Raw genomic sequence first — 27,338 nt, forward strand, 5'->3', positions numbered from 1 at the left:
TGAAAAATAAGTATTTAGTTGTACTTATCTGTTTCTGTCTCTCTAAGGATAGCAAACACTGAAACACAATTCTTTTTAAAAGTCAATATTAAAACTGTATTGTCCAAGATGATCAAAACTAAGGAAGTGGCAAAGAAATTCAAAAATTTAAACTTTCAAAGGGTGCTTTTTTTGTGAATGTGTAGTACTTGTTCTTCTGAAGGAATTAATCTTTTTAAAAATTTAATTAACTTATTTTTTATTGAAGTATACTTGGTTTACAGCATTGTTAATTACTGCTGTACAGCAAAGTGACTCTGTTATACATATGTATATACATTCTTTTTCATATTCTTTTCCATTATGGTTTATCACAGGATATTGAATATAGTTCCCTGTGCTATATAATAGGACCTTGTTGTTTAGCCAATCTATATATACCAGTTTGCATCTGCTAATCCCAAACTCCCAGTTCATCCCTCTCCCACCTGCTTCCCCCTTGGCAGCCACCAGTCTATTCTCTATGTCTCTGATTCTGTTTCTGTTTCATAGATAGGTTCATTTGTGTCATATTTTAGATTCCACATATAAGTGGTATCATGGTATTTGTCTTTCTCTTTCTGACTTACTTTGCTTAGTATGATAATCTCCAGTTGCATCCATGTTGCTGCTGCAAATGGCATTATTTCATTCTTTTTTTTATGGCTGAGTAGTATTTCATTGTATATATGTACCACATCGTCTTTATCCATTCATCTGTTGATGGACATTTAGGTTGTTTCCATGTCTTGGCTATTGTGAATATTGCTGCTGTGAAGATCAGGGTGAACGTGTCTTTTTGAATTATAGTTTGGTCTGGATATACGCCCAGGAGTGGGATTGCTGGATCATATGGTAGGTCTATTTTTAGTTTTCTGAGGAACCTCCATAGTGTTTCCCACAGTGGCTGCACCAACTTACATTCCCACCAACAGTGTTGTAGGAGGGTTCCCTTTTCTCCACACCCTCTCCAGCATATGTTATTTGTAGACTTTTTAATGATGGCCATTCTGACTGGTGTGAGGTGGTACCTCATGGTAGTTTTGATTTGCATTTCTTTAATAATTGGCAGTGTTGAGCCTCTTTTCATGTGCCTATTGGCCATCTGTATTTCTTCTTTGGAGAAATGTCTCTTTAAGTCTTCTGCCTATTTTTTTTGATTGGGTTGTTTGCTTTTATTGTCATCAAGTTGTATGAGCCGTTTGTATATTTTGGAAATTAAGCCCTTGCTGGTCGCATCATTTGCAAATATTTTCTCCCATTCTGTAGGTTGTCTTTTCATTTTGTTTATGGTTTCCTTTGCTGTGCAAAAGCTTGTAAGTTTGATTTGGTCCCCTATGTTTATTTTCATTTTTATTTCTATTGCCTTGGGAGACTGACCTAAGAAAACATTGGTATGATTTATGTCAGAGAATATTTTACCTATGTTCTCTTCTAGAAGTTTTATGGTGTCATGTCTTATGTTTAAGTCTTTAAGACATTTTGAGTTTATTTTCGTGTATGGTGAAAGGATGTGTTCTAACTTCACTGGTTTATATAAGGCTGTCCAACTTTACCAACACCACTTGCGGAAGAGACTGTCTTTTTTCCATTATATATTCTTGCCTCCTTTGTCAAAGATTAATTGTCAAAGATTAACTGAGGTGTGTGGATTTATTTCTAGGCTCTGTATTCTGTTCCATTGATCCATATGTCTGTTTTTGTGCCAATACCACGCTGTTTTGATTACTGTGACTTTGGAGTACTGTCTGAGTCTGGGGTGGCTATGCCTCCAACGTTGTTCTTTTTCTTCAGGATTGCTTTGGCAATTCTGGGTCTTTTATGGTTCTGTATGAATCTTAGGATTATTTGTTCTAATTGCGTGAAAAATGTCATGGGTAATTTGATAGGGATCGCATTAAATCTGTAGATTGCTTTGGGTAGTATGAGCATTTTAACAATATTAATTCCTCCAACCCAAGAACATGAGATGTCTTTCCATTTCTTTGAATCATCTTCACTTTCCTTTATTAATGTCTTACAGTTCTCAGCATATAAGTCTTTTGCCTTCTTGGTGAGGTTTATTCCTAAGTATTTTATTTTTGGGGTTGTGATTTTAAAAGGCATTGTTTTTTTACATTCCCTTTCCGATATTTCATTGTTGGTATAAAGAAATGCAACCAATTTCTGTATGTTAATCTTGTATTCTGCTACCTTGCTGAATTCGTTTATCAGTTGTAGTAGTTTTCATGTAGAGTCTTTAGAGTTTTCTCTATATAGTATCATATCATCTGCATCTAATGACAATTTTACCTCTTCCTGAAGGAATTAATCTTGAAGTTCTACTAAGACTTTTGGGATACCTGTTTTAATGAGCCACTACTTCCTGCCTGAGATTGCACTATGCACCAGAGATTCTAGAATTAGCATAATAAAACTAATAATGCAAACAACAGCAACAAATCTTCACAAACCTTCCTTGCAAGGAAGTAAAGTCCACTGGAAAAACAGACAAGTGAAACACACATTCAAAATGGCAGTGATTCTCAAACATTTATGTGCTGAAAAATCATGACAAGCATGATAACCAGGGCAATTACTAGACCCCTTCTCCAGCTGGTCAGGTGTAAGGTCCTGTAACTCTATTTTTGGTGAATGCCTCCAGGAGAGTCTGAGACAGATGTTCTCAGTTGTCGTCAACCTTTAGTGTGCATCAGATTTGCCTGAGAATACTGTTAAAACACAGATTGCTGGGCTCCAGTGCCAGAGTTCTAACCAGTTCCCAGGTGTGGCTGATATTGCTGGCCCAGGGACCACATTTTGAGAACAGCCTTTCAAAACTCTGCAGTATGCGGTAATGTGTGTTGTGAATGCAGTATGCAGTTGTGTGTGTTGTGAATGAGACGGGCCCAGAGAACCAAAGGAGGGCAAAGGGACTCTGCCCTAAATTAGCCAAAGGTAACAATAGCAGCTAGAATTGATTGACCCAAGAAAAAATTATAAGAACTTTACCTGCATTTGCTCATTTAATCCTTTCAGTAAGGTACATAGGTGCTACTTAGTGTTCCTCTTTTACAGGGGTGTCCAGAGAAGGTAACTACTTTGCCCACGTCCTAAACTGGTAAGTAACAGATTAAGAATTCAAGTCTAGGAAGTCTGATTCCAGAGCCCACAGCTCTATCCTTTCTGCTTGTAGAGAGGAGTAAAGGGTTGTCAGTGAAGCCTTCCTGGGGGCCCTGGCCTCTGAGTGTAGATAGAAGGATGAGTGGACATAAAGATCATTATTTGTGTGTGGTGGGGGTAGGGGAGGAAGTATGAGGGCTTCCAGAAGAGCCCGCCCTCCCCATACATCTGCTGTAAGCAAGTCTGATGATCAGGAGTCCGGAACATGAGTATGACTATGGGATACTGAGAAGGGTTCTAGAACCCTGAGGTTAGAGTTCTGGATCAGTTAGTAGGTAACAGAAAGTGAATGAGTGATTTACCTTACTTTCCACGGGTAGCAGGAAGTTTGGAGATAGTCCCTCTAGCGTTAGTCCAGCTGCTGAAGGGCATCACCAGGGGACTGGGTTGCTTCGCTCTTCCAGCTTCCACATCTCTAGCACGTCCACATAGCTTCAAAGTGACCCCAGAATCTCCAATAGTGTTCCAACAATTTGGGCAGGAAGAAAGAAAAGGAAAAAAAAAAAAGAAATTAAGTAAGAAAAAAAAGGCAGTGTCTAACTCAGAGAGCAAATTTTTTACCACAGGTGGTCAGCAGACTTGCACTTAGATCTCATCAGCTCGGATTTTAAACTGGCCACCTTAGCCTTAAGGATAATGGGGTCTCCTAAACCAGGGCTCTGATAGTAAGGAATAAGGAGAGAGTGGTACTGATTAGCAGTGCCTGCTGTCCCAAACAAGTATTATCCCCAAACTATTTTTTTTATCCTATATTTTACTTTAAAGAATGGAGGGGAAACATTATGTATCTGTAAATAGCCTTTTAGAAAGGGTACAATTATATAGTTATACAACCCCCTGGAGGGCTCCTTTCTTCTAAAATCTCTTTAAAAACTGTTCAAGGTTAAGGACATTTTTATCTTAATTTAGTCACTTGCAGTCGATTATCTTGGAATGACATCCTCTCTCTGCAGATGTTCTGTAAAGAAAATTCTAGAAATGGACAGAGAAGTGTTATGGTACATGTATTTGCAATATGCACGTCTTTGAAATGAAATCCATTTAGGGACCAAAAGGCATTTCATGTCTTTGCTATACATTTTCACATATTTACCTTTCCAGAATTCATTTGAGCAAATCTGTTAGATGTAACCCATCCGTTTCTCCCATCTGAATTCTTTATTACTAAACATTCTTCAGTATGCTCTCACTCCCCTCTGTCAAAGGCGTTTCTCTGGGTCCTCACCCTTCTCATCTCATACGTGAATGCGTATCTTAAACTGAAGCAACAGTCTGCTATGACTTCTCCATAACTTGAAGAACCCGTCTTTGTGGGAAAAAAAGTAGACTTACTAACTTAAAAGGTAAAATGCGCGCAATGTTTCTGAGAATTAAAAACTAAGATAAAAACATAAGCAATGGAAAAAGCTTACAGTGGATCCTTTTCAAAGACTTTATTTTACAGAGAAGGCAACTGAGGTTTAAAGAAAAAATGCGTTAGTTAAACACTAAATAATAAACCTTAAACCTCAGTGGAGCAACACATGGACAGTTCATTTCTCACTCACTCAGGAGTGTAGTATGGACTTTGGTGGTCTGAGGGTCAGTTTTCTGCTCAGTTATTCAGGGACCCACCACCTTCATCAAGTGGCTCTACGTTTGTCCTAAAAAGGAAAGGAGAGAGGAAGCTGCAAGCTACAATTATCAACTCGTTATCCTTCAGACATAAACTCTTCAGGTCACCTCTGGTCACATTCTTTGGGATAGAACCATACCCAGATGCAAGTGGAGATGGAGAATGTTGTTCCTATCTTGATCCTAGTGATGCCTCTACAGGCTGGAGGAGCTAATTAAAGTGTAGTCAACAGCTCGTTGTTTCTGCCACAATGAGTGATTAGCCTAAGGCTGTGGATTAATTATGTGTGTGTCACATATACATATAATACACACAAACATATATATGTGTGTGTATATATACATTTTTTAGCATGAGTTGACACATGGAGCTTCTGCTGTATCAAAAGAGTACAAACTGCCTCTTGTTGCTTTTTCTTAATTGAAGTTGACTACTACTATCTATTTCCCTTCATTTTGCTACCTCCCCCCCGCCTTTCAGTATTATATGAAAATTCTGAAAGAAATAATTTCAAAGTTTCCAGTGCTTTTAAAGGTAATAGAATACTCAGACCTTAACAATTTTCCTGTGTGAAACTTTTGCCAGACTAAAATAGTTAACTTATGAAAAGTAAATTTAGATTGATACAAAAGAGAAAATAAGCTGATTTTTTTTCTTTTACACAAATACCCTGAGCCAGGGTAGAAAATAAATGGAAAACTGGAGGAATTTAGATCCTTTTGTTGTAAATTTAAATATTTTTAATTGTAAAAATAATACAGGCTCATTGCAGAAACTCCAAAATTGAAAGGATTTAAAGAAAAAAGGAAAAATAACTCAAAATCCCATTTCTGATAAATCATCTCTGTAACATTTTTGAGGGTATCTTTTGAAACTTTTTTGTGACGGGGTGCATATAAATACAATGCAAGTATAAAATACCTTTAATTATTATATCAAACTACAAAACAGTTCTATAACATTTTTATTTAGTAATATAAGTATGATTACTCATCACCTAATAAAAATCTGCAGCATCATTTTTAATGGTTGAACAGCATTCTGTTATTTATTTAACCAGTCCCTACTGTTCAACATTTAGATTATTCCTGTTTTGCTTTGCTAAACAATGAGACAAGCATCCTTGTTCATATGTCTTTGAGCATTTGTTTATTTCCTTAGAATGGACTTCTAGAACTTGAATGGCTGTTTGTCAGTTCTGGTACATACTGACATATTTTCTTCCAGAAAGGTTACCGTGCTTTTTATTTCTACCAAGAATTTAACATCCAGTGTGGTTTCTTACACACACTCATCAGTACCAGTATTATCAATATCAATACCAGTATTATCAAGTTTTTTAAAACTTTGTCATTCTAGCTCAGTAAAATATGACACCTGAATTATTTTATTTGTATTTCTTTGATTAATAATAGCAAGGTTGAACATATTTTCATATCTTTATTGGCTGTTAATACTTTTTAGTTTGTGACTTTATGACATCCATTTTTCATCGATGTATAACAACCTTTTATATATCAATGTGTTTATTTTGTTGTTTGTTGTAAATGCAATTTTTCCTCTTCATTTATTAATTTTTATTTTCTGTGTGTTGAACTTCTTTAATACTGTCAAGTCTATTCAAAAACCCTTTAATGAACACAACAAATGTGGAAAATCAGTCATTCTCCTGCATTTTGTAATCAATGTATTTCCTTTTGGGCAGTATGGAAATGTAGGTTCTTATTTCATCTTATGGTTGGAAAGAATCTATTCCCTTGGAAAGGGATTATAGTCTCCATGATGCAGTAATGGGAGATTTTATAGGGTAGACAGGGTCTACAGAAGAAAAAACCCTAAATCACACTCCATTGGTGGTTGCCTTATTTATAAAAATGGCATTTGAGGTTGTGTGACTGCCATCAGGTAAGCAAAATTAATTTTTAGCATGAAATACTCCTATCAGCAAGAACAGCCTAGGATAGGCTAGCAGTAAGAAGTGAGGGGTTATGGGATTGGGGCATAGCCTCTGTTTCCTCCAATGCAGCTGGAAATTTAAACTCTGGGGCTCCTGCTTGATCCAGTCAGCCCAGCTAGTGTGTGTTGCCAGGTAGGGTGAATAGACTCAGAAGTACAAGAGCTCATCCTTGGTCCCCTCTGGAAATGAGCAGAGAATACTGTGTCAAGCAGAGGTGATCAGTCCATGGTCTGGAGACTTGGATCTCCCCACATAGTCCTTAAAGTCAGGGTGAGACAAAGTGCCAATACAAATTATATTGATGACAGTATCAATGAGGTGACATTGAGTCCTTTGACCCAACGTGTGTCTGCAGTGTGCCATCCATTAGTAAATGGGCAAAGCCATTTGACAGATCTATCTGATACAATGAATGAATCTGACACATTTTGAAAACTGAAACTGTATCCATTTGTCAAGAACAGTGGCTACTTGTTCTGCTTTATTCTCCCTGGTAGATCTAGGTAACATTGCAGGCAGTAAGACGTTCCGGCATTTCACCCTGGAGTAGCCCCAAAACTGAAGAAGCTGTCTTATCAGTAGTTAGCTCCTTGTCACCAAGAATATTAAAGTAGATTTGTATGATTAGCAAATTAAAGAGACTATAGTGCCTACCACTACTGTATTCACTAAGGCACCCAAGTTATTCTAAAGAAATCCTAATAATACATTAGGACCGTTTTGAATATTTTTATTTGATTAGCCATAATCTTCTAGTTATAACATCCATCACCATTTTGACCACTGAAACTTGGCCTTCTTTTCTTACAGCCTAGCCCTGTGGTCTTGGGCTAATCACTAATCTGCTTAGATACAATTTTCTTCTCTATGAAATAGAAACAATATTATATGCTTTGAAGGACTGCAGGAAGATGAGCTGTAATGTTTATCAAGTGCCTAGTAAGTAGCCTGACCCATAATAAATACTTGGCTAATTGTAGATGTTTCATTTTTAGTTTTATTTCCAAACATTGCTCTTTACTTTTGGAACTCTAAAATTTGTTTTGAGAGTGGAGGACTTGTTGTTTGGATTCCTCCAACACACTCTGTATATTCTGTACTTCTATCCCTACATCATTTATATTAATGGAATAAATGATCTTTGGTCTGGTGATTCCAAGGTGACGAGGAGCTAAGTGGAGGTTCAGTATACACCTGGAAGTATGGATTTTCATGCCCAGTGCAAATGTGGGAAAGGCATTATTCCCACATTATAAATGGGGTAAAGACCTCCAACTTGAGGAGACTCTGGGTTGAGAGATGAGAGATTTACAGGTACTGTGTTTATCCTACAGGGTACCACAGGGGCTTTTATGTTCTGTAGCAAGAATTTGCACCTTATACCCTTGTAATTAGAAGTAAAGCATACCACATAAGTAATATCTAGTAAGCATTAGAGTTAGAATAAATACCATTTATTTAACGTTTCCTTTGTGTTAAGCATTTTACAGTTACAACATATGGATGGATACTATATTGTAATGGTTAAGAGTGTAGTTTTTTGAGCTAGATAATCCTGGATTGGAATCTCATCTTTATTACCTCTTTTTTTCCTGTTTTATCGAGGTATAATTGACAAAATTGTAAGATAGTCAAAGAGTATATCATGATGATTTGATATACATATGCGTTGCAAAAGGATCCTTCCCATCTCGTTAATTAATACATCTAACAGCTCATGACACCTTTTTCCTTTTTTTCTTTTTTTGGTGAGAACACTTAAGTTCTATTCTCTCAGAAAATGTTATACAATACAGTGTTATTGACTGTAGTAACTATGTTACACAGTAGATCCTCAGACCTTATTCATCCTGCAGCTGAAAGTTTGTACCCTTTTACCAGTCTTCCCCTCTTTTCCCCACCCACACCCCAGCCCCTGGCAACCAGTTTTCTACTCTCTGTTTCTATGAGTGTGGCTTTTTTTCTTTTTAGATTCCATATATAAATGATATCATTTGTATTTATCTTGTCTGGCTTATTCCATTAGCATAATGCACTCCTGTTTCATCTATATTGTCACAAATGAAAGGATCTCCTTCATTTTTTAAGGCTGAATAATGTTCCATTACCTCTTAAATGAGTGACTTTTGGTACATTGTTTACACTTTCTAAGCCTCACGGTTTCTTTTCTTCTGTAAAAAAAAATATATATATACTAACAGGTTATTTTCTGATATGTGGAATGTTTGTTGAATCAACAAATATTTAGCTGAGATCATAAATGTGACACTTAGCACTGTATTAACATTTATTAATACTCTCCCTGTTAATTTCTACAATAAATTGTATAATAAGTAACAATAATAATGGTACTAGTAGCAGTTTTAGAAAATGCATAGGATGTGCCAGGCATCATATCCTGTACTACCCTCCTTCATTTGTACCACAAGTTACATGTGGACATCATCTTCCATGTTGTTTCCTTTAGAGAAAATTGAAGCTCAGCAAGATTGAGTAGCTTGCTCCAGATGTGAACTCAGGTCTGAATCACTCCACATATAGGTTCTTAATAATTCCATGTCTTTAATTCCACATCTGCATTTGTTTGTTGTTGTTGTTTTTAACTTTCCAAGCATCTGATCTGAAATTCCTTTCTCTTTGGGGAATTTTCCACTTTGTGGGTCTTGGTGAGAAACAGAGCCTTCCTCTCGTTATACAAGCTGAACATGTCAGATACACTGTTTACTCACATGCTCAGTCTCCCTTACAGATGGAAAACAGTCGGGCGACCTCGGGTTGGCCAACTGCACCCCCTCTTGGTTTTTTTTTTTGTTTTTTTTTTTGCGGTACACGGGCCTCACTGTTGCGGCGTCTCCCGTTGCGGAGCACAGGCTCCGGACGCGCAGGCTCAGCAGCCATGGCACATGGGCCTAGCCGCTCCGCGGCATGTGGGATCTTCCTGGACTGGGGCACGAACCCGTGTCCCCTGCATCGGCAGGCGGACTCTCAACCACTGTGCCACCAGGGAAGCCCCTCTCTTGGATTTTGAATTACAAATAAATGATGTAAAGAAGCAAGGCCAGCAGTGTTGGGTCAATCTTCTGTTTCCTGTTCCTGCTTGGTAGCAAGGCCAGCTAGGACTTATAACATCACTTTGGCCTGATCCTATAATTGCAATAGCATAGGCTTGGCTTTCGGTTGTTTAGTCTGCTTCTAGTTACTGAGACCTAACCATAAACTTCCAAAAGTTTCCTTTTCTGCTCAAATTAGCCATATCTGGTTCCTGATGATTACAAATAAGACCTTTCCTGATATACAATGGTGACCTACTTATCCAGGTAGATGTAACATCGTCCTGGCAGGAACAGAGGGCAGGCAAGTTCCTTGAACAGCTGAACAAGAAGAAAAAGACCTAAGAAGGAAGAATTGAAGCCAGTTCTGCTTGTGTTATAATTCTACCAGCAGCTACCTCTGTTTCACAGACCACGTGCTAAGGACTAGACGAGCAAAGTAGACCCAGGCCTTCCAACCCAGAGACCAGCTGAGCTGTACACTGGACAATCTAGGATGTGAAAGACTTCACTCAATGTCTTTGTCACTTGACACATTGTTCCTCTCTTTGGGAAGTAGCTTCTTTGTGTGACAAGAATATGCTAAACCGACACTTAAGTGGACAGAGTTGAAAGATGCCAAAATTAGCTACAGAAAAAAAGGCGTAAAGACTTGTATTTTCTGTTATTTGAAGGTGTTAAGACCCCACATAGAATATGAGTCCTTCAAAGGAAGGTTGTGAATGGCCCAGGCAATGTTGAATTTCCATGTGGCAATATGTCCTTGATCGGTCATGATGATGATGGTAGCATCAGTAGCATTTATCAGTGTTTCCTGGGTGAGAGGCACTTTATCCTAATGACCTTTTATCCCCATGACGACCCTGTGAAGTAGGAAATACTGTTTCAGCATCTTCAGGGTTTTTTGTTTTTTTTTTAAATCAGGAATTTACCCTAGATCACAGTTGGGTGGTAGAACGATCAGAACTGGACACTAGCCTTTCCTGAATTCCCAGGGTGTGATCTTAGCAGTTGTATTGCCTGATGCAGAGCCATGTAAATGTTGCCAAAGCAATGAAACGTGTACCTATTTCTAAGAGATTCTAACTCAGAAGCTCTGGGGTTAAGTGCAGAGCAGTTGAGTGTGATTGTCTTTACAGACAGTAGATAACTTAAGAGAAGGTGTTTAAAAGTATATTTGCATATTACACTACACTGTCATATCTGTGATTGGTTAGCTACTGAGTAACTAACACAAATCCCAGTCCCAACTCTAATCTCATTCATCTCTTGTATGATATTTGACCTAACTGAGGCAGGTTTTTTTTTGTTCTTCCCCACAAACACACATCGAACATCCAAAACATGCTTACCATTTGTGAGCATATTCTCGTAGTTATTTAGGAGTTGAGTAAGAGTGAGAGAGAAGGGCTTCCCTGGTGGTGCAGTGGTTGAGTGTCTGCCTGCCAAGGCAGGGGACGGGGGTTCGTGCCCCGGTCCGGGAAGATCCCACATGGCACGGAGTGGCTGGGCCCGTGAGCCATGGCCGCTGAGCCTGCGCGTCCGGAGCCTGTGCTCCGCAACGGGAGAGGCCACAACAGTGAGAGGCCTGCGTACCGAAAAAAAAAAAGAGTGAGAGAGAAAAAGACACATAAATATGAAATACAGTCATCATTTTTTTAATATCCTTTATGTGTGTTTTTAATATCCTTTATGTTGTTAATCCCTCTTAGTATTTACTGCCATTCACTCATTTGTATTATTTGGGGTGTAGCAGTTTATTCGCACAGCAAGTTTACATATGGCTTATCATTTGTATTCTATTTTAATAACACTAATAATTATTGACAAACTCATCAGACCCTACATATTAATTTCAAAATCATGAAAATAAGGTGTAAAATGAGGTGTAAAGTGGAAAATCTATGTGTACATTTTCATTGGTGGAATGAGGAGCTACCTGAATATCACTCCTTTAGCTTTTCCTTCAAATGGTGCACTTTTTCCTCCATGCATAGGAGTCACTTCCATTAGGTAAACAGTCGTCTTGAGGGCAAACCTCAGAAGTAGAAATGGGAGAACTTTTCAGTTATGGTAAAATCAAACATAGTTTTCTTCAGTAGTGAAAAAAAAATTCATGAGACGTTCAACCACCGTGAGTTCCATGGTGAAAAACTTTCCGCTTATAGATGCAACTTGCCCCAGAATTCTGAGAAATGTCGGTAGTAGAAAGAGGTGTTGCATACACCTGTTTCATTTCCCTCTGACTTTTCCTTCTCCTTTCTCTATTGACATTAAAATCTATAGTGAAAGCACATAGTAAGCAGTCTAGGACAATTGATATGACATTTGATCTAAATCTCCAAAGTCTGTTTTAGATGGGGATGCTGTGAGAGTCACAGGAGGGGGAAAATCTAGAATTATTCTTATGTGATCACATGCACTAAAATAACAAAAGCAAATCTTATTTCTAGCTAATAACATAGCATTCCTTATGTGATGTCATATTATGGCAGAAAAGAAATATATGCGTCTATTTTCTTCTATGTTAAAACTGCTAAGGAGTGGGGACCAATGAACTAAATCAATTGTTTTGGGTTCAAGTTGTAGTTTTTAGTAGCCATCCTTTTTAGCAAGTTTTCAGAAGCAAGTGTAGTTCGTTTACTATCACCACTAAATGTGCAGTTGTGTAGATTTGTGGAAAAAAGTATTATCAAATATATATACTTTAAAATGATTTGTGTAAATTTATCTATTCATATTATTATTCTCCCCAAGTAAATCAAAATATACTATATACTATGTTTTTCTTCTATAGCTTAAAAGGGGAATGTATGTTGAAACTTATTCAAATATTTATTAGGTGTCTACTAAGTGCCAGGCACTCTACTAGGCAGTAGAGATGTTGTATTAGAGGTGGAAAATGTCCTTGACCTCCAGAACTGATACGCTTGTAAGAGAAATACCGGGTCAAACTAAGTCAACAGTTTCTTTGCTACAGGGCTTTTCACGAGTCTTGTGAATTACAAGTCTCTGATAAGGAGATGTAGTGGACAACAGATCCCAAATTTATTTGAAATCTTTTCCTTCATGGACTGTCTCACAGGATTTATGATCCACTGAACACACCTTGAGAGACACTAGTATTCTGCAGTGGTTAGTTAATTGTTTTCTATTAAACAACTATATACTGAATCCATGATATTATTCTGGATGTTTTGGAGGATACAATGATGTACATGGCCACTGTGATGATAAGGGGTCCAGTTTAGTTAAGAAGAGAAACCACAGGAGTTATAACTTAATGTAACAAAGAAATACACACACATATACATATATTTATATGTCAATTACTATTTATATAGTATACAATGTCTTCTGAAGAAGATAGAGTTGTTTGTAACTTGGGATCTCACAGGAGGTTTCACAGAGAAGGTAGACCCTGAGCTGGGCAGAATTTCAGTAAGTTAATTTGGTTCTGACCGTACGATAAAATCAGGTATTTGCACTGGTCAATCTGACCTTGATGGAACAGCATTCCATTTGCAGGGAATGGTGTGATCAAACATGCAGTGCTGGTGATGGCCAGATTGTAATATTCCAATTCCTGGAAAGTGTTGAAACATCTGCTTTCACCACGGTCTAGAAAAGTGAATCTCAAGAGAAATGCACGTATAATGGAGGCCAGTGCTCTTTGCTTTGTACACTGCTTTGATTCTACAGCATGCAACAATGTAGTGATCTGTTTCAGATTGTCATTATTCGAGAGGGTTCTTAGTAACAGGAGTGGAAAAGGAAGACCTCTCTTCCTGTGTTTCTGCCCTATGCTCTTAAGCCAGAAAAGGTACCAACATCACTGACCTGACCTTGTCTCAGGTATCTATCAGGATCTACTAGAATCATTCTAGTGAAAGGTAACTAGACATCCAAAGGACTCAAAAGATACACTATAACCTTTGTATACTTTATATACCTGGTGAAACAAAAATGTCACCTGAGTGGTCCCCTTCCCTAGAAATACCAGTATGTTTTTCCAGTGCATGGCAGAACTTTGCAGGTAAAACTGGGATAAAGGTGAAGAACAGTCTTAAAATTCTAGTCCTTGAACAGCACCTAACACAAAACAGGTTTTCAATAATCTTAGCAACAATATTCACAAATAATGACCATCAGCGTAACTGCTCTTTTGTGCCAAAATACATTACCATATTACTTTTTTTCCTTCAGCTTTACAACTTGGGTTCTATTATTGTTTCCATTTTACAGATTAGGAAGGTGAGGCTCAGAGATGCTAAGTCACTTGGGCAAGGTCACAGAGCTTGTAGGAGATAAACCTGCAGCCTTACTGTTGGATCCTACAAACCAGACCATAATTTAAGTCCTTCAAAATATACCTCAGAACATTTGAGTAAATTAATGAATAAATCCTCCTAGTCAGACTGACCAGATCATTATATTAGGTTCAGCTATAAGTGGAGGAAAGTCATAATCATAGTTGGACAGTTAATACAGTAATTTACTTGCTTTGAATTTTCTAAATGACGTTTAGCTGCTAATTTCATGATGATAACCATCGAATAAAAACAGGTATATTTTGATGTTTGGAATAAGATCTCATATTGAGTAAAATACATATTGATTCCTAGACCTATATGATGTGAGTAACAGATGACATTGAGATGTCATCTAGAAGTACTCCTGTGCAGTTCATCATGTCAACCCAGCTAATAATTTTAGAATCTTCAGAGTGAATAATATATGCAGCCATAAAGCATATTTATAATCAATGCAAATAATGTTTTTCCTATGCTAAACCCAGAGTTAAGTTATAACACACATCGTAAGATTAATGGGCCATTTTTTCTTCATCACTTTGCTAAATTATTTAGTCTGGAAACCATTCAGAAGGTTGCGAATTGGAGCTGAGCAGTAGTAGTGAGACTGTGCCTCTGATGATGAAACTATTTCCACCCCGACCCCTACTGCTCCCTTCTTGGGAAAGAAGGCAACATTTCTCCTAGAAAAAGTCACAGGTTTATAAGCTGGCTTGTATAATACGTTTGGAGGAATATTGTGTCTTTTAAGCAGAGTCTATCTCAGCATATAAAATATTTTTTACCTACCATTTAATGAAATTAACACTCACTTTGAGGCTAGGTCTTTTGCCATTTGACTCCTGGATCACGTCTATGGATATATTTTTTTCTTGAGACGAAGTGTGAACCCAATATAGTATCCATCATTCAGTCTATCTAGCTGATGTACATCCTCTGAAACACAAGCTCCCTGAGGCCAAGCACTTTATCTGCTCTATCAGTGTAGCCCTGATGCCTAGTGTCTAGCTTTTGGAGATTCTTAATAAACATTTGTACTGAATAAGGTATGTACATGGTGAGCAAAAGTTGGCTTCCCATTTTACAGTCAAGAGTATCCCACTCATGTTCTGTGAACACTAGATAGCAGAATCTTACTATGTTATTTTTCTGTTCCCTTTGCAAGTTTCCTGAAAGGGCATTCCTGTCCTTAGAATGTCCATCTCCTCCCATCTTCCTGGAGAATAACTCTTCTTTCTTAAATACTTAGTCCCATTATTGACTCTTTAAGATTGAATTTATTACCTCCTTACAAACAGAAAAATGCAGTGCTGTTTTTTTTTTTTGGACATTTATCACCAGAAAATTATTCTAACACCTGAAATTCTGGACCTAAAATGCCTGGACTAGTGGTTCTCAAAGTCTGGTATCCAGACCAGCACATCAGCTGCACATAGGAATTTTTGGAAATGAAAGTCTTGGGCCCTGCTCCAGACCTACAGACTCAGACACTCTGGGGGTGGGGCCCACTACCTGTTTCAGCAAGCTCTCTTGGTGATGCTGATGCATACTCAAGTTTGAGAGCCACTGCTTAGACCTAGAACTTAAGGTTTAGGCTTTGGACAGATCTGAGTCCTAAACTACTGAGACACTGGAGTGACCATGAGCAAGTTACTTCTGGGAACCTCTTAGCATCTGTGTGCCTTGCTTAGCTAATAGTGATTTTAATTAATTAGAATAATGCACACAGTGTACTCAAGAGAGTAACCAAAGCATACTTTATGTTCCATAAATTCTAGCTGTTTACGATTATCATCAATCAGAGCTTACTGACACATCCTGAAGACATTCTTCTAATAAGTGTAATAATATGATTTGTAAAATTAACAGCTTAGAAGAGCATATTACAAAGTTCATCAGACAGGGTCTCAGCAGGAAATCAGGGGTACATCAATAAGGATAAATTGAGCCCAATGTAGAGAATCAAGAGATAGTGTAGTGCCCTGGGTTCAGTAAAAGTGTGGCTACTTTATAGGAGATGAAAGAGAAAGGAAGCCTTGCTGGAGAGAGAGTCCTCCCCAAAGATGCTGTGATGCCCCACAGAGAAGCACTATATGTTAGTTGGGGGATGCAGCCAACTCCCAGCAATTTGGCAAGAATTAATACCCTAACTTCACTCCCGTCCTTCGTTCCCTACAATCTTCTATTGGTACTCTTCATTGGTGAGCCAAACGGAAGCCAGAGCAAGGACACTTACTAAGATAGGCCATGCAAGCCATCCATATAGAGTTGGGTGGAGAAAGGATGTGGAAGGGCAAATAGGACATATTTCCCACAGGTGGTGAGCGAGCTGTAAAATCACTCGCCCTTCTAACATCATTGCCATTGCAGGAGCACGGAGGAGCAAGTGGTTAGTTCTGACTTGGCAGATCCAGGAGACTGCAGGACAGAACTGGTATATGAGTTGGGCTTTAAAGGTAGATTTGAATTTTAATGGAGAGTATGGAGTAAGAAATGGTGAAGAACCAAGGGAAAGGGAGATTCATTGCAAATGGAGAAAAGAAAAGTGGCATAAAGACAGGAAAAGTCAAGACTTACGGAAGAGATAGCAAATACTCTGCGTGTGACTGGAGCAGAGAATGGGTAGACGAAGGCTGGAAGTTAAGATGAAGTCATCCTTGAATAACGTTAAAGTTTCCTCCTTTAACCTCAATTTCCACCTTCTACTCCCTTCACTAACATTGGAAAATTAAAAGTGAATTTGACTGAGTTGGTGACAATGGCAGTATGAAGCAAAGAGAGGAGAATAAGAGTAAAAAAAATTAGTAGTACCTTGGTGAAGCTGGGTAAATGATGGGTGGTGGTGTCACGTCAAAGCATGGGCAAGTGATTGTGACAAATATAGGCTTATTTCTTGACTATATGACTTCAGTTAAGGTACTTAAGCCCTCTAGGCTGCAGTCTCCCAACCTGTAAAATGGGGATAAAACCTCGCTTCCTCCAAGGTTTCTGTGAGGATCTAGTGAGAAATGGAAGTAAGAGTTGAGTCCAGTAATCAGTTTTTAATACATATAAACTAATGTGAGGATAAGGGTAAGAATACTTGCTATCATTTATTGAATACTTACTATGTGTCCAATATTGTGCTAGTCTATTTACATATCTTTTCTCACTTAGCTTTCTTTTCTCTTATCTGCCTTTCTATAGGCAAGAGATAACTGATGGCTCAGTTATGAGGAAACGCAGTTGTGAGGAAAATGTCAGAGGGAAAATGTACCAGAAAGTTAATTCCTAATGGATCTGTCAGCCTTAAACAGAGCATGTCTGTGCTAAAATGTGTAAAATATCTGTGCTAAACCTACTCAATTGGACAAGTTTTGATAAAGTATTAACTTAATGAATAGGCATAAACAGCTTGGAGCTTTTTGGAGGGTATGTGGTAATATTAGTATTGGTGTGATGACTTTTGAAAGTTCTATGGCGTATAGAAGTCAAAAAGAAGACCCGGAAAGGGGGAAAACTCTCTCTTAAAGTTATTGGGGAAGTCTGGCTAGTAAGACTCCAAAAGGGAGAATCAGTAAGAGGCCAGGTTATTCATAGGCCTTCTAAGAATGTGTCCATGAGAAATATTTACAATGATTGGATGCCGGAATAAAGGAGAACACTGGCTCCACAAATGGTAACTTATTTTACACAAACAGGCTAATGATAAAAATAATGGAAATCTGATGGATTTTTGAGAGTTTCATTGACCAAACTGAGACAAAAGTGCATAACAGCTAGATGCTCATAGTTTTAATCAGTTCCCTTTGGAGTCAAGCAAAGATAGCACCTGAAATGGTAAGGGACGTTTATGCAAGGTCACAAAGATATTTGGTGGTGCATTTGGGATATAAACCCATTTCCGTAAGAATTCTTTCAGAAGTCAAATGTTTTCTTGTCAAAAATAGCATGAACTTACTTCCAAGAAAAGTTCCTAAGAAAAAATAATTTGAGTAATGAAGAACACTGATGTAAGAGTTAATTTAAGAACCCAGAAATAGAGGTAAAGAGTAAAGCAATTATGGGTTAAGAGTCTGCATAGGCAGAAGGAGCGGAGCGGCTGCTGCTCAATGGCAGAAAAGCCGCCGGTGTTCTGACCAATTCGTCCCCCTAGCAGTTGCGGGGGAGTTTCCTGCCGGCGCGGCTGGAGTCTGTTTCTCAGGGTTCGGTGGCTGGAAGATGCTCCAGAGAGACGAGGCTGCGGCGGAGGAGGTGGCGGCGGCCGAATCGGCAACGGCGCTAGGGTGGAGAGAAGGCGGCGGCGGCGGCGGCGGCGTGCGGGGCCCAACGGTGTAAACAGCCCCGGAGGCGGCGGAGGCGGTGGCCAAGACCCCGAGGGGGAAGCGGCGGCTGAGCCAGGGTCGCGCCTCCGTTGGAAGCCTGGGCTGAGTGCAGCAGAGGGGTTCTGCGGCGGGCGCGAGCGGACGTCCTAGACCTCGCCTCCCTCCCTCGCCCCAGGTAAGGCCGCTGGGCGCCCCGCCGCAGGGGGAACGGCCGCGAAGCCCCGGACCGTTTTCGGGGTGCCACCGAGCTGCGGCCGGGACCTCTCCCCGCTTAATCCTCGCCTCTTTCCCTCGGCCGCGGAGCCCAGAGGAGCCCAGAGGAGCGGGACGCCGGGCCTGGCTCCTGGCTACGCCCCTAACCCAGCCGCCGCTTCCGCGCTCGGCCGAGGCTGGGAGAGGCTCGGGGCAGGAAATTTTAGTTTGCTCCAAAGCCTGGAAGTAAACTGCTTGTCCCTGTTCTCTGCGAGCATCTCTTTCACCTGAAAGCACTGGGGCTACTCCAGGCCGTAACTCGTCCCTTCCTGGTGCATGCCTGTTTGAAAACACTACCTTTCCCATTTGTTTCCCCATTAGCTTCTGCCTTCCTCTGCGCTCCATTTCACTTCCTCGTTAAATCTTCTTTCTCGCTCTTCTGTCTACGCCTCTCACCACCTCCTTCCTCCTTAGCGACTTTATTTAAATCGTTTCTCTTTTTCTTCTCAGGAGACTCCGGTCTTCTCTTCCCTGTCTTCCCCAGCAGTCCTTTTCGGATGTCATTCTTTTTACTAGTGAAGTTCTTAAATGAAACTGCTATCGTCAGTATCCCAAATCTACCAGAGGCCCATTAAGAATAGACTCACCAGCTTTAAGTGGCAGATCAGTTTCTGATTTCACCGAGCCTAGCATCCTTTGTAAAAAATTGTATTATTAAATGTAGAGTGTGGAAATAGCCCTGAAGTTATTTTTAAAATGAAGGGCTCAATGAGTGTTGGAAATAGTTATTTCATTTTTCAAGTTGCATGACCTCTAATGTCAGATTGAGCAGATCTAGAACATTTTTGCCCATCCTGTTTGGCAGAATGCTTCTTAAGCGTTTTGATAGCGGCTCACATTCATCACTATTCAAGTTGGCTTAAAAACAGTTTGAAAACTTTAGAAAAAAGACATTATGAGAACAACTAGGAAGCTGTTTTGATGAAGTCACTGTTAAATACCTTTTAAAATAGGCTTCACATGTTTAATGTATCAAAATAAAGTTGGCGGGAGTCTTGTAAAAAGGATTATTTAGGAATTTGAGTAGTCTTAAGAGTTATGTAGCTATTTTGGGAAAAACATTCTTTTTCTGTTAACAAACGTTTACAACTCCTGCGATGTGAGAATTACCGAGGTTTACTGTGGGATTAACACAGGAACTCATTTTATTTGAGCTACTACATGGATGTAGAAGTGGTAAATTGTTCAGGTTAGCGTATATCAGTATGTAGAAGAAAAAAAAAAAAGTCTGCATAAATTCCCCTGGAAGGGGGATATGGTCAGAGATGGCAATTTGAAAACAGTGAGTCACCAAAAGTAAAAGTAAATTACAAGCTGTTTTGGGGGTCTTCAAGAGAGATTTTATAGATTGAACAACAACAGCAGCAAGGATAAAATATAACGCTGTCATGTAGACTGCAGCCTGAAAAGAAAGCATTGCAGAAAAGCCACATCATCCTGAATTTATATTTCCGTGCATTTGAACAGATTGGAGAGCAGTAAAGTTGTTTTAAGAGTGAGTGATTTAAGTCAGCCAGCTTGTGAATAATACGAGATATTTTTGCATTTACATTAACTTATGTCCATAAATAACAAACTTTAACAATGAACAAAATCCATAATCCTGATAATGCTAAGAAAACTGGAAAGATACCTTTACCTTGAAAAGACAGGATAAAGAAGACAGCATAGAAATTTAGGGAGATTGCAGTTTTGGAAAACTTACATTAACATTTATTAGCTGCTACAGCTTTGAAATGTGATGATTTAAAGAAAGAAGTAGACTGTTGATTTCTAAAAGGTAATGTGTTGGCTGAAAGAGAAGAGAATCTTGTTGAGACCTAAAGTGTTCTTTTAAGGATACATTTCAATGTCATTTCAAAAAATAAACACATTTCCCATAACAAAACAGTGAGGTTAATGGAATAATGCAGGTGAAAGCTTTTTGGCCCGAAGGAGTTCCATCCTTTGGAACAAAGTTTTATTGTTGAACACACCATGACCCAGGCCTGTGAGTGCCAGCACAGTGGCTGTTTTTACAAGATCTGGTACAATATTCACAGTAGTTCTGGCCTTAGCACTAGGCAAGGATCATTCTTTTTGTATCTTCCTGATTGCTTCCTCTACAGAAATGGGATAATCCCTCCTCTTCTAAACTGGAAAGTAGTTTCTTCCCTCAATAAAACTAGTTTCTTCTCCAGGTTGAGCCTTTCCAACTCTTAGAGGTCTAAAATGAATGATATGAAACATACTGTATTTGCATCTATTTTTATTTAAGAGTTATCTAAGGAGATTTATCTAATTAAATAGGAATTTCCTAAGAGATGCCAAAATAAACAATCAACAAGTTTTCTTTAAAGATCATATATATTATATAACAAGATCCACCTAAGAGTTAAAATATAAGTAGGTATACAATTTAACTATTTGAAGATAATTTTTCTTCTTACCACTGAAGCAATAAGCAGGTAGTAGTACAATTTGGGGAAAACAATATTTCTGGCTTTTGTTTGTTTTATTTTAATTTGTGATATTCATGAGATCTTTTGTGAAGCCTTTGGGTATATAGTAAAATTCATGGGTTTTTAACTTTGTATTGACTCGTATTTTTGTAGATTTTAAATTTTTCTTCTGGCTTTAATTTATACTATCTCCTTTTACTTTTTCATTTAGAAATAATGTATTTTTCTCAGGATTGCAATCTCAGTGCAGTCCTCTACTTTTCTATTTGTTGGACGTTCTCTTAGACGTCTACATTTTTGTCTAGTTAGTACATTTCTAGTTTTTTATACAATTGATAAGAACTCTTTAATCTTATGAATTCTTTATATTTACTCTTTGGAGACAAGACTTATAGGGATTTCCTTGGGCTTAAACTAGAAAGAAAAACGAATTTGCATATGAAATGTTGAAGGCTTTGTTACAAAGTGGGTTAACATTATATGTATGTTTGAAATAAACTACTTCAACCAGAGCACCTAGCTGTTAACCTCCAGATTAATATCTCTCATAAAATATGTGCATGCTTCCAACACATTGGCATTGCCTCCTATTACTGCATGTCCAGGAGAAATGGTTTTGTCTTGTAGCAAAAGGCATTAGCTCTTTGCACTTTTTTTTTTTTTTTTAATGACAGCTATCCAAAAATCAAGCTGAACCCTTGTATATGAGGACAATTTTTAGACAGGTCTAATATCCAGTTGTACCTTTCAGTCACTTAGAGAGAAGGCTTAGACTCCTGAAGCCCAAAGTCACAGGTTTTTAAGGATTATGGTGGTATATACCTCCAGTTTATAGGAAAAAAATGCGTTGTAGAAAATCCAAGTTAAATTAGGACTAAAATCCAAGTTAAATCTAGAACTAAAGTTTTACTGCCCCCAATACTTGTAAACTCTAGGTTACTGCTCTGTTGTCCATTTCATCAGTTGCAGAATATTCAAGTTAGTCTTTCAGTGCTAACAAGAACATAAAAATGCATTATGTCTAAAAGCAGAACATGATTGCCAAGCCAGATCTGCTCATTACCTGAGAGTTTGGGGGGCCACCCAAGCGGCATCTACTTGTTTGCTACTGACCTTCAGTTAGACTTGCTCAAGAATTCTTACAATGTAATAACATACACCCTTATGTACTCTTGAGTTTATTGAAAAGACACAGCAAATGTGCACACACACACACATACACACCAGCACACCAGCACGCACCTACTCTAGAGCCTAGAATTTTAAGAGTCAGAACTTTTTATTTGCTTCTGGATTAAGATGGACCCTGTATTTCCTCAGCATGCTAATTAGAAACTCTATAAACAATTCAAAACCAGCTTCTTAAAATTCTGTTTTACAAAAATTGATGTTAAATGTTGTCCTCAGAGAGTTCTACTCTGACTTTTCAAATTGTTTTTTTCTCCCTTCATGGGATAAACAGGGTTTTTTTTTGTTTGTTTTTTTATCTCACATGTAAAAAATTCTATCTTAAAAGCTGATTTATTATTTCTTCCTTAGCATGGATGACATGGGAACAAAGATGATATTTCATCAGTCTTGTTTTTATTTAAGTTGAAAGGTTATATATTTCTACTATCTACTGCAATAATGCTAAATATTTTTATAGTGCTTGTAAATCTTATGACATTATTTTTTTAGTTTGTATTTAAGGCATTTACTCAAAAGGGACCATATGCCTCAGTTCATGTCACTCTATCATCAGTGTGTATGGTCACTCTGTTTTCTAATACTTTTAAGATTGGTTTTGGCCCCGACGTTCCTCTGCCAGATTTATTTCCTTTATTTTCCCCTATATAGCACCATTTGGGCCATTTAATAAATAATTTCCCAACTCACCTTTCATAGTTATTTTAAACATGTGTATCTATTTGAAATACCGAATTGTTTTGTATTTTCTAATTTTTGCAAAAGTAGTATCGACTAAAAATCACATCCTATTCTTTTATTTTTTCTACACAAAATTATTGTTTTAAAATTTGTCTGTGTTGCTCCATAGAAATTATTGCTTCTGGCCACTGTCTAATATTCCACTATATGTTAATACCATATTTTGCTTATCCATTACCCTGGTGATACATACTTAGGCTATTTTCAACACTTTATGTCCACCATAGGCATTAATACACTCTTTCCACATGTCCCCTTGAGTAACAGTGCAGAGTAACAGTGCAGCTGTGGAATGGCTGAGGTAGAAGTCATATATATGCCTTATTTCACAGATTTCTCCCTGGAATAGCTGTACCATTTTCCCCTCACCAGCAATACTTGGAATTTCTCTCTTGCCATATCCTTTGTCACCACACGCTGTTAATCTGCATTTTTAAAAATTAATTAATTAATTTTTGGCTGCATTGGGTCTTCGCTGCTACACTCAGGCTCTCTCTAGTTGCAGCGAGCGGGGTCTACTCTTTGTTGTGGTGCGCAGGCTTCTCATTGCAGTGGCTTCTCTTGTTGCGGAGCACAGGCTCTAGGCGCGCGGGCTCAGTAGTGTGGCTCCCAGGCTCTAGAGCGCAGGCTCAGTAGTTGTGGTGCGCAGCCGTAGTTGCTCCACAGCATAATTTGCATTTTAACTTCTGGAAATTTGGCATGTGTGGATTCATATGAAGTAAGGTGTTTTAATTCTGCATTGCTCTGATTCTAGACAAGTTAGGTCTTCATATACTTTCTTGCTATTCATGTTTTCCATTCTGTGAATTGCCTATCATGACTTTGCTCATTTTTCTATTGAGTATTCTGTGTCTTTAGAGATGTAGAAGTTTTTGTATTCAGATGTTGAGTCCTTTGTTGGGTTTTAGATAATGTATATGTCTTCTACCCATCAACTGTTTTTCAGTCTGACTTTGGTATCCTTTATTGTACATAAAATTCTAATTTTTTATTAAAGTATAATTGATTTACAATATTATGTTAATTTCAGGTGTACAACATGGTGATTCAATATTTTTATAGATTATGCTCCATTGAAAGTTACTATAAAATATTGGCTATATTCCCCATGCCCTACAATATATCCTTGTATCTCATTTATTTTATACATAGTTGTCTGTACTTCCTAATTCCCAGTCTGTATCTTGCCCCTCTCGCTTCCCTCTCCCCACTGGTAACCACTAGATTGTTTTCTATATCTGTGAATCTGTTTCTGTTTTGTTGTATTCATTCATCTTATTTTTTAGATTCTACTTATAAGTGATATCATTACAGTATTTGTCTTTGTCTGACTTATTTCACTAAGCATAATACCCTCCAGGTCCATCTATGTTGTTGCAAATGGCACAATTTAACATTTTTTATGGCTGAGCAGTGTTCCATTGTGTACATATGGCACGTACTCTTTGTTCATTCATCTGTTGATGGACACTTAGGTTGCTTCCATATCTTGGCTATTGTAAACAATGCTGTTACAAACACTGGATGTGGGTGCATGCATCTTTTCAAATCAGTGTTTCTGTTTTCTTCAGATATATACCTAGGAGCGGAATTACTGGATTATATGGTTGTTCTGTTTTGTTTTTGTTTTTATTAACATCTTTATTGGAGTATAGTTGCTTTACAATGATGTGTTAGTATCTGCTTTATAACAAAGTGAGTCAGCTATACATATACATATGTCCCCATATCTTCTTCCTCTTGTGTCTCCCTTCCACCCTCCCTATCCCACCCCTCTAGTGGCTACATCAGTTAACATTCCCACCAACAGTGTACCAGGGTTCCCTTTTCTCCACATCCTCGCCAAGGCTTGTTAGTTTTGTTCTTTTTTATGATAGCCATTCTGACATGTGTGAGGTGATCTCTCATTGTGGTTTTGATTTGCATTTCCCTGATGGCTAGTGATGTTGAGCATCTTTTCATGTGCCTGTTGGCCATCTGTATGTTTTCTTTGGAAAAATGTCTATTCAGCTCTTCTGCCTATTCTTTTAAATCAGATTTTTTATATTAATAAATTTATAATTTTAATATAGTTAAATTCATCACTTTTGCTTCATACACTGTATGCTTCTTTATTTTTCAAAGATCTATTTCATCTCTTACCCTGAAATCACAAATATATTACCTTGCAATTTCTTTTATTCTCTCTAGATTTTATTTTTCACATTTAAATATTAAAACTATTGTATTTTAGTTTTGTACATTAGGTGGAATTATATAACATAATGGTTAATAGAATGATTTCTGTGGGGTTTAAGTTCCAGCTCCACCATGTACTTCTTAGGCTAGTCATTTTATCTCTCATACTTCAGTTTTTCCACCTGTAAAATGAGGATAATAGTTTATGCCTTGTGGATTTTTTTGTGAAGATTAGGTGAGCTATATAGGACTGGGTACAACATAAGTGATATCACTAGGTTAAGATCCAGTCTCATCTCTCTTTTGAAAATGAGACTGTTTCCCCAAAAGCTGTAATTCAACTTCCTCCATTGGACTATGATTCCATCTCTTTCATGTGCCAACTTTCTATCTGTATATAGCTCTATTTCTAGGCCACCTGTTTGATTTGTTTTCTTATTTGCTGTTTCTTCCAAGGGCATCACACAGTTCTTATCTATCATGACTTCCCAATATATCTTAATGTGTAGGGCACATTCTCCATTTTGAGCTTATTTTTCAAAACTACCTTAGCTGTATGGAGAACTTTATTCTTCCAGATACACTTTATTTTACTTTATTTTATTTTAATTTTTTTATAGGAGATAGAGCAATCTGCTCTTTTTTTTTCTTTTTTTCTTTTTTTTTGGCTGCATTGGATCTTCATTGCTGCGTGTGAGCTTTGTCTAGTTGCAGCGAGCCGTGGGGCAGGAGGCTACTCTTTGTTGTGGTGCACAGGCTTGTCATTGCAGTGTCTTCCCTTGTTGCAGAGCACAGGCTCCAGGCTCGTGGGCTTCAGTAGTTGTGGCTCGTGGGCTCTAGAGTGCAGGCTCAGCAGTTGTGGTGCACCAGCTTAGTTGCTCTGTGGCATGTGGGATCTTCCTGGACCAGGGATTGAACCCATGTTCCCTCCATTGGCAGGCGGATTCTCAACCACTGCGCCACCAGGGAAGTCCCCCAGATACATTTTAGAATCACTTTTTTATGCTGTCCCTCAAAAAAAAAAAAAAAGAGCTTGGCCTTTTATTACAGTTGCATTTAATTTTATAGATTAATATAAGGACATTTATATTATTATAGTAAGTCATCTCATCCATACCTGTGATATAAATTTCTTTTACTCATGTGTCCTCTAATAAAGTTTTCATTATGAAGATTTTCTGCATAATTTATTAGGTGAAACCCCATACTCTATAGGTTTTGTTACTATGGTAAATTCATCTTGTATTGTATCTAGATACTGATGCTATGGAGGAACACAATTGATCTTGGTGTATTAATTTTTTTCCAGCCCCTATGTTGAGCTCTTTTCTTAGATTTAATAGTTTATTGATTTTCCTGTGTTTCCAATAAAATACATAATCAAAACAATCTATAAATATGACATTTTTATCTATATTCTTCTAAACCTTCTCTCTTTCTATTTCTCTCAATACACAGCTCCAAAAAGGTCGGTTCCAATAGACCAGTAATGTTAGAAATCTTCATCTCAATTCTCTCCTTAAAGGAAATGCTAATTTTTTAAAAAAATTAGTAGTATAATAATTTTTGTTAGTGTATACATGTGCCATGTATTTTTGGTATATAGCCTTTATCAAGGAAAGATAGTTATTATTTGGATCTAGTTTTATAAAATTTACCCAATAGATTTTGAACCTCATGGGATGCTTTTTATCTCTTCTATCTAAAAAGAATGATGATATGATTTTCTCCTTTTATTTAACTAATACAGTGAATCACTTGATTGGCTGATACTGAACCAACCTTGCATTCTCAAGGATAAACCCACTTGACCAAATTGTATTATAGTATAGATTAGCTTTTGCTGTATTACAAACCACCTCAAAACTGAGTGGCTTAGGGAGATCAGCTTGGTGCTTTGTGACCGCCTAGAGGAGTGGGATAGGGAGGGTGGGAGGGAGGGAGACACAAGAGGGAAGAGATATGGGAACATATGTATAACTGATTCACTTTGTTATAAAGCAGAAACTAACAAACCATTGTAAAGAAATTATACTCCAATAAAGATATAAAAAACAAAAAAACAACAAAAAACTTAGTGGCTTAAAATAGCAATTACTTGGCCATTTGGGACTGGATT

General features: G+C 37.9%; 1 protein-coding gene across 36 annotated transcripts in view; it reads left to right on the top strand.

The window, feature by feature from the left end:
- Positions 1 to 27,338, top strand: part of LOC125961821 (AT-rich interactive domain-containing protein 1A-like) — a 469,905-nt gene that overhangs the window by 11,263 nt on the left and 431,304 nt on the right. For 10 of the 36 annotated variants that reach the window (XR_007472873.1, XM_049700846.1, XM_049700849.1 and 7 more), the window contains 2 exons: positions 3,076 to 3,118; positions 18,254 to 18,594. The exons of 4 other annotated variants lie outside the window; for them this stretch is intronic. Coding sequence is in view for 9 of the 32 variants with exons in the window: in XM_049700846.1 (XP_049556803.1) it covers positions 3,076 to 3,118; positions 18,254 to 18,569 (359 nt within the window). In the remaining 23 variants the exon portion in view is untranslated. Of the gene's footprint in view, positions 1 to 3,075; positions 3,119 to 6,500; positions 6,516 to 7,562; positions 7,692 to 18,253; positions 18,595 to 19,121; positions 26,595 to 27,338 lie in introns of those variants that run through there. 22 more of the 36 variants (XR_007472862.1, XR_007472876.1, XR_007472881.1 and 19 more) reach the window with 8 other exon arrangements.

This window comes from Orcinus orca, chromosome 17 (genome assembly GCF_937001465.1).
Source record: "Orcinus orca chromosome 17, mOrcOrc1.1, whole genome shotgun sequence".
Lineage (NCBI taxonomy): Eukaryota > Metazoa > Chordata > Mammalia > Artiodactyla > Delphinidae > Orcinus > Orcinus orca.